At 43.2% G+C, this 14,776-nt stretch overlaps 2 protein-coding genes across 2 annotated transcripts in view; both read right to left on the bottom strand.

Moving 5' to 3' along the window:
• The window catches only part of INTS11 (integrator complex subunit 11), a 527,013-nt gene that overhangs the window by 32,989 nt on the left and 479,248 nt on the right, over window positions 1-14,776 (bottom strand). The gene's annotated exons all lie outside the window — the stretch shown is intronic.
• The window catches only part of C1QTNF12 (C1q and TNF related 12), a 49,405-nt gene continuing 41,697 nt past the window's right edge, over window positions 7,069-14,776 (bottom strand). The window contains exons 7-8 of the mRNA XM_075278447.1: window positions 12,623-12,701; window positions 7,069-7,672 (exon numbers count right to left, since the gene is read on the bottom strand). Of these exons, the coding sequence (XP_075134548.1) occupies window positions 7,574-7,672; window positions 12,623-12,701 (178 nt within the window). The 3' untranslated portion in view covers window positions 7,069-7,573. The remainder of the gene's footprint in view (window positions 7,673-12,622; window positions 12,702-14,776) is intronic.

The following is a 14,776-nucleotide window of genomic DNA, read 5'->3' as shown; positions in this document are numbered from 1 at the left end:
AAAACCGCAATGGTTTTGTAAATCGCAGTGCGTCCGCGGCATGTATTTTCCTGCAGTGACTGTAAAATGCCGTGTTTTTCCAGGGCGTTTATGCTGCGGACAAACCGTGTGTTTATGCTACACGGTGCCCCGGACTTAAACTTTTATGAAACCATAGAGGATCTAGAAGTCTGTGTATTGTACAATAGCCTTAGGAGGTGACTGCTACAGAGATTTCAGTATTAGGTCAGTGGATTGTGTTTATGATCAGGACAGGGAATGATATCATATAAAATAGGAATGCTCAGGTCTACGGCTCCTGCATAGGTGAGCGAGGAGCGAGACGTATCTGTATTGTAGCAGAGAGAGTTTGGCCCCAATCCATAAGCTTAGAAAAAAAATCTGCACTTATAAAGTAACAATAACGAAATACTGGAAAGCCTAAACCGCAGTCTGAAGATGTTGGAAAAAAAGATCATGTTGATTTATAACCCGCTACTCTCAATGTCAAACAAATTTGGGAAGCGTTTCAAGCTGAAAATAAAATTCAAAGCCAAGCTACTTCGGCCTGTCTGTCAAAGGCTCTTACTGAAGCATCTTGAAAGTTACGGCAATATTGGACGCTGAACTTTAAGTAATTATTTTAATTGTACGGGTCAGTCACCTATTCATGTCGCTTATGTGTCCAGGACCAGGCGCTATATTGAGAGATGACCAACACTTCACTTTTTCGCTGTGGCCCGCGACGTGGGGTCTTAGCCTAAAAAGGTAAAAGAAGACCCTCCTGGTTAACCCCTTCAAAACACAATGACATTAAGGCTGAAGCCCCACATTGCAAAAACGCAGAGTTTTAAAGTACCTGCAAAGTGTACAGGATTCTGGCGAATGCTATCCATACGTTGCAGAAAAATGAGTTTTGAAAATCGCAGCATGTCAATAATACCTATGGAAACACTGGTGTAATTTTTTTTAAAAAGTTGTCAGTATAGGTTGTGGGGGAGGTAGTTCGGTAGCAGCAATGGTGCAAACCCAGCCAGACATTGACAGGGACACAGAATGTGGTGCAAACAGGTTTATTTAGAAAAATATGGCAAAATAAGTAAACCTTCACGACAGGTACAAAATAAGCAAAATAAAATACAGCCTTAAAGGGATCCTATCATTCAGATGGAATTTTTTGTCCCTAACACGTAGGAATAGCATTAAGAAAGGCTATTCGTCTTCTACCTTTAGATGTCTTCTCCACACCGCCGTTCCATAGAAATCCCGATTTTCGCCGGGATGCAAATGAGTTCTCTCGCAGCCCTGGGGGTGGACCCCAGCGCTCAAACAGCACTGGGGGCGTCCCCAAAGCTGCGAGAGAACTCTCCAGCGCCGCCTCCATATTCTTCAGGAACATCCTCTTCCTGTGTCTTCTTCTTCTTCTTACACAGTAAGTAAACGGCCATTTTTTTGTGGCCTGTGGGCATGCGCAGTTGACGAGGCCTGAGGCCTACAAGTTTCACCGCCTGCGCCGGAAGAGGACTGCCTGAAGAAGATGGAGGCGTCGCTGGAGAGTTCTCTCGCAGCATTGCTGTTTGAGCGCTGGGGTCCACCCCCAGGGCTGCGAGAGAACTCATTTGCATACTGGCAAAAAACAGGATTTCTACAGAACGGCGGCACAGAGAAGACATCTAAAGGTAGGAGATGAATAGCCTTTCTTAAGGCTATTCCAACGTGTTAGGGACAAAAAATTCAATCTGAATGATAGGATCCCTTTAACTTCAGGCAAAAACCTCAAACAAATTCGTGCTCGTCCAAGCATTAACTAAACAGTATGAAGTTAATTATGCATTTGGCTTACAAACAAAATAGCACAGTTTGTTCTCACCAGACTCTTAGTGTTTCTAGTCAGACTCAGGCGCCTCCTCTCTCTCCTAGGATCTGCCCTGAAGTCCAGGCTCTTCATCCATTTATGGCCCAGTATCGAGCCCAGGACCCACAACTGGGCTGAAGCCTACTCAAGACCTGCCCTGGACAACACGTACATCAGAAACCTGGAGGAGATATACCGTGACTCCAGAACTCTGCCCGTCACCTTCTCACAATAGGGGCAAATGGTCCACAAAGGAAAACTCAGCAAAATCTCAATGACAAACACTGAGAAAAAAGCTGTGATGTGTTTCCGCCATGTTTTTTGGCTGTACTTCGTTACGTGGGGCCTTAGCCTAATACTGATATCTTACCCTACGCGCCGTGGCGAGGATGTCCTGTCACATACAGACATAATAAAAGGTCAGTCTCCAATGGTCAGTCTGAGACTAACCAAGAAAAACTATCCATTTCTTGAATAGTCTTTGAACTTGTTTTCCGAAACATTCCGGAATTTTACAAATTATAGTATGGTGTTCTAGTGAATACAGAATGCTTATATAATACTTTTCACTACTACGTTCCAAAAATCATTTGCATAATTGAGTATGTTTACTTACCCACAAGTAACGTTAGAAGAGACTTGCCTGGAAAGTCATTTGTAACTGGAGATGGCGTCTCTTCTCCAGCGCCCGCAGATGGTCTTATCCGGAGAAGAAGCTTCAAAAGTCATCCGGGTAGGACTATGGAAAATGGGTAAAATTGACCTTTTTCCATATACTATGGAAAATTCCGTTGCGAAAAAGATAAGGTTTTCCATTCTTCAGTTTTTACTGGCAAGTTCTCACATACTTGGGTTTTATAATAATTAGTTTCTATGTGTCAAACATAACAATGGTTGGTGGGAATCCAGGTTTTAATATCTTCACCAATCTAAAAAATTAGAGGAGCCAATTTCCAGTTCTTGGCAGAGAGGTGGCCGTACATATGTGGCCTCTCTCCACTGAAGGTCAGTCCATTCAGAAGAGAATTGTACTGCATATCTAAGCAGCAAGTTAAAGGGGATTTCTAGGATTAGGATATTGGTGACCTATCCTTGGGCATCACATGGCACTATAACCGATAAGTTGTTTGACAGGGTTGCAGAGTTCTGGCACTTCTTCACTGCTTACCAAGCAAACCACTGTAGATTGTATAGAGGCCGTGGTTGGTAATTCGGATCATCCCCATTCACTTGGATACCAATCAACTGCATAGGCGCCATATACATTAGACCATTGGCCAGTTCCACTGCAGTTATTACAGGGATTCTACCATTAAAACCTCTTTTTTTGTGGATATGACGTCGGAATAGGCTTTAGAAAGGCTATTCGTCTCTTATCTTTAGATGTGATCTCCACCGCGCCATTCCTTAGAAATACCATTTTTTACCGGTATGCAAATTAGTTCTCTCACATCGATGGGGGGTCCCCACTGCTGCTTGAGAACACGATCCTGTGACGCCCTATATCTTCGTTTGGATCCTCCCCTTCTCTGTTGTCTTCCTCATGCGTCACCTCCGACGCCTGCGCAGTTGGCTCTGCCAGTGAGACACCAGCAGAGCCGAGTGCGAATGCTGGCCGGCGGCCATTTTTGGGAGGCCGCTCCTGCAATGAACTTCAAGAGCAAGAGCGGCCTCCCAAAAATGGCTGCCGGCCGGCATGCGCAGTCGCCTCTACTAGTGTCTCACTGGCAGATCCAACTGCGCAGGCGTCAGAGGTGACGCAGGAGGAAGACGATAGAGAAGGGGAGGATCCAGCCGAAGATAGAGGCGTCGCAGGAACGTGTTCTCGAGCAGCAGTGGGGACGCCCCCATCGCATTTCCAGAGAACTAATTTACATACTGGTAAAAACCGGTATTTCTAAGGAACACCGCGGCGGAGATCACATCTAAAGGTAAGAGATGAATAGCCTTTCTAAAGCCTATTCCGACGTCTTATCCACAAAAATAACGGTTTTAATGGTAGAATCCCTTTAAGTTTGGTCAATATACATCAAATGTATCTAATCTAAACTCTCAGACCCCATGCACATGACATGAGGGCGCCTCTGATCTGGGACAACACTCTGAATGACATCTGAACCCAATCTGTTATACATCCACATCTATGGGGCCTCCAATCCAATGCACTCAGATGTCACTCCAGTGGCCGCACAATGGAAGCGCACTTGGTCATGTGCATGGGGCCTCAAGGTGGGGCATAGATGTGGCCCTCATGTTTATAGATAGGACTATTCGACGATTTTGGGGACAACTCCTTCACTAATATAAGTTAATGAAGTCGCATTGCTATCCCAAAGGTGCTGCGACTGAGATTGGTTGTCGCAAAAAAAATTTGTGCAGTGCAACTTTTTGCAACTAGAAGTCGCAGCCCCTCGGGATCATGGCCAAAGCTTTTGAGTGTACAATTGATCATTGCTTTAGCCAATCACAAATACAGCACAATTAATAGAAATTCAATCACAATTTGAATGAAATTTGCCATTTTATTCTTAAGAGTGTTCTACATCCAAAGCACATTTTTTAGCAGGAAAGCTGTTTTTTTACTATTTTTATGACTTCAGACAACATATTGCTGGAACATTGAAGGATTGTGTGATAACCATGAGGAGCCTGGAAGCTGACGTACATTTTTATTGCAATAATATTTTCCGGAGATGCAACCTGCAGAGAAGATCTAAAAAATCTCCAATTTTTTTCATTTTATTTTCCTTGGTCTGTGGGGTTCTGCAATGTACAAGAATGGCTCCGCTGAGCTGCTGGCCCATGTGTCCGTGATAATCACCGATATCCCATCAATCTCGTACTTAAGGGCAAGGAAATAACTTTTTAGGTGGGAGCCATGAAATTATCCTGTACAGTACCTAAAAAGGAGCATCAGATCTGAACTAACTTACTAGAGTAATAGTGAAGTATATGAAGAGAGATCCACTATATACTTATACACCGGTCAGAGCAACTCAAGTGGAAACATTATCTAGATTGGCTTTGTCGTAATATTCTAACACCCTCAAAGGTGCTAGTCATCTAGAGAACATTGTTATACAGGAGGTATTACACTTCTGACATGCCCACCAAAATATGTCCTCAGAGCTCCAACATGTGCTGTGGTAGGATCCATAAGTCTAGGGCCACGCGGAGACCGATCACCATGCCACCCTGCAACACCCTCACTCATGTTAGTTAATGGACCCACATTGCATATTGCTTGGAGATATACTGGGATCCAGTCTTTTTGGAGCCAGATATTTGATCTTTTAGGCTGAGGCCCCACGTTTCGGAAACAGTATTTTTGTTGCAGATTTTGCTGTGGTTTTTTTTAGCCAATGCCAGGAGCGGATTTAATAGAAGGGAATTATCTAAGAGCTCGCTTTATATTTTCCATTTCTTTTCAATACACTCCTGACTTTGTTTAAAAAATCTGCAACAAAAAATGCTGCGTTTCTGCAACGTGGGACATTAATCTTAGGCTAAGGCCCCATGTTGAAGAAACACAACTTTATTTGTTGCAGTGTTTTAAGCCGAAGCTAGGAGTAGATTGAGCAGCAGATAGAAGTATAAGAGCTTTCTATATATTGCTTCCTTTAGAAGCCATTTTTGGTTTTGGCTCAAAAAAGCCACAACATCTGCAACAAAAAAGCTGCATTTCCGCAACGTGGGACCTCAACCTTAGGCTACAACCGTGGCTTGAACACATCGCTGTTCTTGCTGCAGCGCTTTGAACAGAAAGTTCACAGAGTTTTCCTCTGCGGACTTTCTGTTACAATTATATCTATCGGGAAGCTGCCAGCGTTTCCATAGATATAAACATGCTGTGATTTTCAAAAACGCGATAGTTTTGGAAATCGCAGCATGTCCACGCTGCGATTTTTCCGCAATGTGGGGATGAATCTCATCCACTTTGCAAGTACTGTAAAACGCTGTGGTTTTTCCTGTGGCGTTTCCGCCGCAGGCAAATTGCGGTGTTTCCGGCCCATGGGGTCCCAGACTTAGGCTGCCTTCACACGATGTAACGTGCAGCGTGATCTGGCATGTATACGGCATGTCAGAGTTTGCGCACCGTAAGAGCTCCCATTCATTTCAATGGGAGTTAGGATCATATACGACGCGTTATTTTGCGGCCGTGATTATTAAAAGTAACAGCGGGAGAGACATGCAGAGATGAAAAACAGCAGCGAGGATCGTTTTGCACCTCTCAGGTGCTTTTTCAAGCTTAGTATGAAAAAGCACCTGAGAGCTGTGAAACGATCGTTGTTGCTGTTTTCCATCTCTGTATGCCTCTCTCCCGCTGTTGCTTTTAATAAAGTGGAATAAAGCTTGAAAAGTTTTAATGAGGCCTTGGGTGAGTGCCCCCATTATTTATATTTTTGCTGTGTCATGTGCTATTTATCAGGGAGTGAGCACCACCCAAATTAGGATTGGTTACACCCGACCACATGGTATATACATTTTTTCCTCCTGACATGCCTGCCGCTATATAGCGTTTTTCCAGTGCCGCCTCTACTGGTTCTGAGTGTTTTCTATAATGTATATTTAATATATCTGAGTCCATATTATTATTATATTTTTGGGGGGTTATGATTATGATTATTATTACTGTTATTATGATTGTGGAATCAAATACCAATTCTGAAAAGAATTTTATAATATTTGAAGACAAGTCAACAAGTTGGAAAATCAAAAACATAAGGGTTGTATCACAACTACTGACACCTAGAAACCAGGACATGACAAAACCACTAGCAGACTGACGCTAGATTCACACTAGCATTGGGGTTTCCATTCTTTGCGTTTGCTTGGGGACCCAAAAATGGAATCCCAATCTGCTTATAAAGCCATTACCAGCAGAAACTCACTGACTTCATAGACTATAATGGGGCCCGTTGGGCTCAAGTGGAATGGGGGACGGAATCCCCAAAGGGTTACACAGCTTGGTGGGAAAGGTGCAAAGACCCCCAACCACGAATACCCGTGGCTTATACTTACTGATCCGTTCCTGGTTTACCATACACTCTGTTGGTTTATGCAGACCAGTAAAAAACCATCCCAAACACATAAAGAATGGCATCTCCTTGTTATAGAATAATGTGACCGTTTTCTTTATTAAATTACAGACATTTAAGCAATACATTATAATATAGAAATCAATACAAGTGTCATTGCTGATAACTGGAGACATGTTCAAGTCGTACGACACAAAAACCGCCGTCAGTCCCGCAATATCGCATACCAGCAGCGTTCTGCTGTAGATCCCTTTTAAATCAGTCCTAAAAATCTTTGCATAGTTCGGAGATTTCCTCCTTGACAGGGTCCATTTTAGACATTCATTTACTTCTTCACGACCCCCGATCTTCTTATAACATATAGCGAACAGCAAACAAGGACGAAACAACAAGTTCTCTAAATATTACCATAGTTTTTACATAGTCCAACAATTCGTACCCCTTCCCCTGACCGTGGGGCCTACAATATGCTGCTTAACAAAGCTATGAAAGCAATTGCTGGCCTCTATGGAGATGTAAAGATCAGAAGAAGATGTAACAAGCAGTGAGGCGGAATAAGATTCCTTCTTGCATTGCAGCAACACAAGAGATGGTCCCGGGTAAGAGATATTGTGAAAGCTTCTTCCATGGCAGGTGAGTGAATGTGTACGTCTGAGGGTTAATGGGAATCTGGATTCCATGCCTTTTTCTTGGCTTTTATCTACAGTCCCATAAAAATGCCCATAAAATCAGAGCCATTTTGGACGGTGATAGGGGCCCCGGCGCCATTGTCGATAAATATAGACGTATACTGACCGCTCTGTAAAAACAAAGAGAACAGAATGAAATGAGGGCAAGAGTACATCAATGTATGTATAGTGTATTACTGTGTATATGATATACCGTACTTATAGCTGAGCTGTATCCTTATAGTTACTGGTTACCTTTCCCTAGGTAGATTCACATGTCTCATCTAAATGGATTGGGGTACCATGGAGAAAATATTTAAAGAGGATATTTCACCACCTCCACATACTCCAGTTCTCCACGATCCCGGCACAGTTACAATTTTTTCCCTAGCCCCCGCCACTCCTGAGCAATCAATGCCCAGTTAGTTTTGGTGCCTGATATGCTAGTTAAGCTCTGTAATGTCAGGAGGCAATGTCAGGGGTGTTATTCAAACTCCATTCAGAGGCAGCCAGCGTCAGAGCTCAGAATCACACCCTTTGTCTACTCCTACCTGACACCGCCCTCCTGACAGTACAGAGTGTAAATAGTACACCAGGCACCAAAACTAACTGTGCTTGTTGCTCTGGAATGGTGGGGGCTAGAGAGAAAATTCCAACTGTGCTGGAATCAGTGGAACAGAGACTATAAAAACATGCTAAGAACTTGAGATGTACACTAGATCATTATAATAGCCCAATAATACAGGTATTACCTGTGAACACAGAAAAGAAGGGTGCTGGTTCCGATCATGTGACATAGAGATGAACCAGGCGAGAACCTTAGGTTCTACACCTAAAGACTTTAAAGTTCACAGTTTCCCTGGAGAACCCCTTTAATAGGTTATTTCTAGAACAAAGTCACACGGGGCCTTTTTTGCTGAGATATTACCATTTTCGTTGTTCCATAGAGATTATTTGCATATTGACAAGTGTAGGAATCTCTTTGCAACTGTGGTGGTGATTCACAAGGGAAAAACCTTAGATTCAGGTGCCTAATAGAGGTGAGCAAGAAGTATTCGGTGGAGTAGGTATTTGATCGAACACTACGGTATTTGAAATACTCATGCTCTGTCGAATACCACGTGGTAAACGCCTTTGATGTTTACCGCATGGTATTTGATCGAGTATGAGTATTTCGAATACCGTGGTATTCGATCAAATACCTACTCGGCCGAATACTACTCGCTCATCTCTAGTGCCTAACCTATCTATCTGCGGGTTCTGGGATGATCTGTTGGGTTCTGTTGACCGACTTCCTTTCAGTCTCTAGCATTTGCCTCTTCAACTTATGGAAGGTATTAATCCTTATATCAAGAATGTGTCTATATATATCTATATGTGCCTACAGATATTTATATAGTGCTACCTACCCCCAACTATCTCCACTATAGTGACCCTATATAGTTGAATTGTATAGTGTATTTATTATTTTCCAAATTCTGGCTCATTACAGATTTTTCTCCGAAAAAAATATATACACAGACAACAAAACCAAATGTTTATCTTCTCCTAAACCTGGGGGCAGTGGCGTAACTAGGAATGGTGGGGCCCCATGGCGAACTTTTGACCGACCCCCTCCTCCGCACTCTATTATGTCCCTTAGTAAGCCCTGCACACAGTATTATGTTCATTAGTGGCCCCTGCACACAGTATTATCCCCCATAGTGGCCCCTGCACACAGTATTATGTCCCTTAGTTGCCCCTGCACACAGTATTATCCCACATAGTGGCCCCTGCACACAGTATTATCCCACATAGTGGCCCCTGTACACAGTATTATCCCCCATAGTGGCCCCTGCACACAGTATTATATCCCATAGTGGTCCCTGCACACAGTATTATGTCCCATAGTGGCCCCTGCACACAGTATTATCCCCCATAGTGGCCCCTGCACACAGTATTATACCCCATAGTGGCCCCTGCACACAGTATTATGTCCCATAGTGGCCCCTGCACACAGTATTATCCCCCATAGTGGCCCCTGCACACAGTATTATCCCCCATAGTGGCCCCGATACACAGTATTATCCCCATAGTGGCCCCTGCACACAGTATTATCCCCATAGTGGCCCCTGCACACAGTATTATCCCCCATAGTGTACACCCATAAACAATTATTATACTCTGGGGTCTTTTCAGACCCCAGAGTATAATAATCGGAGACCCGGGGGAATAAAAACATAAAAAATTACTGTTTCTTACCTGTCCCCCGGCTCCTACGCTGTCTTCTCCGCTGCCGTCCTTGTTCTATGACGTCGGATGTCACATGACCCGGGAAGCAGGTGGGGTTCATGTGACGTCAGAGACGTCAGACAGGAAAGAAGGAGGCCTGGCAGAATTGTGGAGAGGTAAGTAACTGTGTTTGTTACGTTCCCTTACCTCTCCCAGTCCGCCGATCATTATACTATAGTACTATACATATACTATAGAGTATAATGATAGCAGCGGTAGCGACTGTCACCGAGCCCCTAATGTCCCGGGCCCTGTGGCAGCTGCCTCCGCTGCTATGGCGGTAGTTACGCCCCTGCCTGGGGGTGATTTAGTTAATCTGGTAGTGATACCCCCGCAGACCTCATTTCCTTGCCGTGTTTACTTAGCATTCCCTGGCGAATTCATTTGAGACTCAAGATGTCATCTCATTTTTCTCACATATGTATTTTTCAATATCCCCATCTTAATGTGTTTGGTAAGATCAGTCATTGCCTCGGCCGCTCCTCCAGACGCTCGCACTGGTATTTGCATACGGCACATGTACACGGTTCATTGCTTTTATAAACTGTCGTTGTGAAAACAGTTCCCAGTCCAATTTCTTGGAAGTCAGGCAAAGTAGCAAATCAAATTTTTAGAGATGCTCATCCATAAGAATAACACATGCCACGATGAGTATCTAATGGCTTACCGGATGAGGTCTAGGTCGTCCAAAAACAATAACTGTAAGTTTTAGCAGTCTCATGGAGACAACTACTAATGTTCCAGAAAAGTAACCGAAGAAAGGATGGCTCTGCAGAATTTTATGATTCCAAGGTTTTCAATGAAACGAGAAGATTCAAATAAACACGGGCTGAAGGAATCCTCTTTATAGATCAGCCTTGTGGGGCACTTACAATAACAAAATACCAAAGTGAACGGCATCTTGGGAAAAGTAGTGCCGTAGACTTAAGATGAAAACTGAGAACGCTATATATTGCCCCCCTCCTGCAGCCAGAATTGAACGGACAGTTGAGGATAATAAAGGGGTTATTCATCAAGGTTTATGGGCTGCTTTATTGTCTGTTATGGCTATGCTCCGACCCTAAAGTCAACGGGAGCTACGGATGATTAAGCTATAATTCACTTTAATGTAACCCTTAAAGAAAGCCGAGGTCCCACACATCTTTATGGGCACGGTTTATGGCAAGTGGTAGGGAATCAATACAGCTGGAGATGAAAGAAGAGGGCGCAAGGAATCTTAGAAAAATAATGTCATTATTAACTACGTCTCCCCTACTCAATGGGTCCGACCGGGACTGAGAAGTTACCGTGGCACAGACCACATCAGCCAGATGGGAGATGTGAAAGGGAGTCTGTCAGCAGGAAATTGGTTATAAACCTAACTCCATTACCTTGCCGAGGAGATTGTAACAGTTTCCAAATATGCCTCTCTGATTCATCTTTGCAGCCCCATTTTCATGTAAATGACTGTTATGAAGGGGAATTTAGAGCTCAGATTGAAGGCCAGGCAAGCTAAGACATCACCCGAAAGCACATCCCTACATTTGCATATGAATTAACAGTGATTTACATAAAAAATAGCAATAACAGGAAAATTTTTATACTTTTGAATCCTCTCTACAAAGTTCTGATTTCTAACCAATTTACTGCTGACAGACTTCCTTTAATAGAACTTAGTGATAGTCATTGCTATAGGCAGCAATAGTCTGGAGCCGACTCATTGAGGTCTATGGGAGAGTGTTCTAGACATGTTCTGTGCAGGGCAGGAGAGTAGATAAGCCATGACGTCATACAGTATATAGTCAGTAGTGTTATCTGTAGAGCTGTTATCTTCCATTGTAATACTTTCTGTCTCATCTGTCAATGAGATGACTGCTGAAAAGAATTTCTGACAAGTGAAATCCTATTATTAGGCTTGGTGCCACAGTGAAAATTGTGGGATATAGTAGTTTAAAAAAAAAAAAAAAATCTAGATGGTGACATGGAAAATGTAAAAGTGAATATCAAAAATTCTTTAAAAATATGTTTAATATAAAAACTTGATTTAAAAAAGTAGGCACAGGGTCAAACAAGGCATAAATATTGGTGCTATACCGTATGCAATTTAAAGGGTATTTCCATTTGGCCATTCATTGCTAAAGCAAGAACAAGAGCTAGAACCGGAGCCAGAGCTAGAACCAGAGCTAGAGCCAGAACCAGAGCTAGAGCTAGAACCGGAGCTAGAGCCATGGCCAGAGCTAGAGTCAGAACCAGAGCTAGAGCCAGAAACAGAGCTAGAGCCAGAACCAGAGCTAAAGCAAGAACAAGAGCTAGAACCAGAGCTAGAGCCAGAGCTAGAGCCAGAACCCGAGTTAGCTCCAGAGCCAGAACCAGAGTTATAGCTAGAGACAGAACCAGAGCTAGAGTCAGAACAAAAGCTAGACCTGGATCCAGAGCTAGAGCCAGAACAAGAGCTAGAAACAGAGCTAGAGATAGAACCAGATCTAGATCCAGAACCAGAGTTAGCTCTAGAGCCAGAACTGGAGTTAAAGCTAGAGAAATAACCAGAGCTAGAACTGGAGCCAGAGCTAGAGCCTGGGCTAGAGCCAGAACCAGAGCTAGAGTCAGAACCAGAGCTAGAGCCAGAAACAGAGCTAGAAACAGAACCAGAGCTAGAGACAGAATCAGAGTTAGCTCCAGAGCCAGAACCAATGTTAGAGCTAGAGCCAGAGCTAGAGCCAGAACCAGAGTTAGATCCAGAACCAGAGCTAGAGGCAGAGACAGAAACAGAGTTAGATGGAGAACCAGAGCTAGAGGTAGAGCCAGAACCAGAGCCAGAGCTAGATTCTCACCTGTAACTGTAGCAATCCCTGGACATGTACAGTGAATATTCTGCTGTTACTTTCCAATCCAGCAATGACTTCGAGTGACCTAAAAAATAATAAAAATACCAACATATAAGTGCATAAGGCCGAAATATATTTATTTCTACAAACACAGAGAGTGTCAGGATCTACTATACAGTGCAATCCCTATATTAGTACATGTGACTTGTATATGTCTTATTACTGTGTAGGAGTAGTCCGCTATCTCTTACCAAATCTATTCCCACTTATCAGAATCTCTGCTAACATGTGCGGTTCCCAAATAAGCAAGATGTTTATGAACGGTATATACTACATACAGGATATATTCTCTGCAGATGTCTCATAAGGATACAAAGAGTTAAGTCATTTCCAATCTTCACCTGTAAATCGCCTGCGGCTGTGTAAGATGTGAATGACTGCAGTACACACATAAGACTGACATCGCCAGCATGCTAGCAGTGTGCGGTACGTGGTGCCAGGCGAGAGCTAGCCCTGACATGCATCCTTCTGCCTGAGATTCTTCCAGGATGATGACACAATGTCCACTCCCCCCACCCAATATCAACTGTGAAATGTGAAGGGGCTCAGGATAAGCTGCTCATTGGCAACAACTGCTAGGAAAGTATTACTATACATACACAACTCCAACATTTCACAACGCATTTTAAACCTGTAAAGTGTAATAAAGAAAGTGTGCCATGAGATATTTCGCTGCAAACCTGGACTGACAATCTGGCAAAATACCGTATAGAAATTATGGCGTAAATGGGGCTGGGGGCTGTGTCTGATATCTCGTGGCGTAAATGAGGTGGATCTCTGGTTCACAAATTTAGGCCGTGTCCTCACATCGATTTTTCATGGACGTGTGCTGTCAGTGTTTTCCAGGATGTCCGCGGTTGATCCAATTTATTCACGTCAGTGGAAAATGGATCAACTATTTTTGGAAATTCCTATACTTTGTATTGTGTTGAATTCGTGAAAAGTAGACGACAGCACACGGGATCCATGATATTTTACAGACCCATAGAGGCAGAGTTATTATGCTTTCTATGGCCTTGTACACTAGTTTTATGGCATATAAGGCATGAAACTGGAGCAATTTTTTGTTCAGATTGGGTTTTCGTTGAAAAATTTGCAAATTTTTAGCTATCACCACGCATTTCGTAGCGCAAACCATCCCTGAAACCTACATCAGTTACAAAATAGCAGGATGCCGAGATGCCGAGAGCAAGACCCCTGACAGCTTTGGATACCCCATAAATTTCAATAACCTAAGTAACCTTGAATCTTACGTAACCACAAGTTAACGTCTAGTTATAGATTGTTCTCTTGTGTATTTAGCTCTCTGTTTGATGGACGTTTCTGTTTGGTCTAGAAATTTTTGCTATTCCCGTCAAGTGGTATTTGTGCCGTACCAAGATCCTGGAAACTGAGTACGCGGCGGTAACTTTATATCCAGTGTCACGAAGCTTCAATTGTTACGTTATCTGGACAATCTTGTGAATGTACAATAGTATTTTCACATTCCAGAGATATTACTATTACATTCCAGTTCAGGGGATGGTGTCGACTACTAAAGTTATTTAGGGCTAATCTGTCATGGTGTCAGGACTATACACAATAGAGCCACTATTAGATATCCTAACAACAATGTATCTCAGAAAAAAAGATGTTGCGGAGCCTCAGTTTGTATTTTATAAAAGTCTCCTATATGGTTTGGGGTGTCTATTGGGTGCTTGTCAATTATAAGGCCCGATTTATATGATCAAGTCCCGTCTGGGAAACAAGGTCCTTGTGCAGACCATTCCTGGCCTGAGCTTGGGCGTGTGAATTGAGCTCATGGTATCATGACGTGAGTCCTGAATGGTCGGATCGATACAATACTGTATTGGATATCAGTTCTGTACAGTAGGGATTCAGCTGTTTGGGAGCTTACTGCATGGACTACGTTTCACAGAAGGTTGTGTGAATCCGGCCTAAGGTTTATGATTGTTGCAACATTAAGATGTCTCTGTTACAGATTTTCACTGATGTCTAAAGAAACGATAACAGGCAGTAGCGGTTTATAATACGGCCTTTTTCAGTGTCCTCCCCTTCCCGGGACAAGGCTTCTGGGGGACCCATGGCCATCCGAAATTC

This window comes from Leptodactylus fuscus, chromosome 6 (genome assembly GCF_031893055.1).
Source record: "Leptodactylus fuscus isolate aLepFus1 chromosome 6, aLepFus1.hap2, whole genome shotgun sequence".
Taxonomy (NCBI): Eukaryota; Metazoa; Chordata; class Amphibia; order Anura; family Leptodactylidae; genus Leptodactylus; species Leptodactylus fuscus.
Note: the sequence above shows the minus strand (reverse complement) of the source record. Positions and strands in the feature narration are given on the sequence as shown.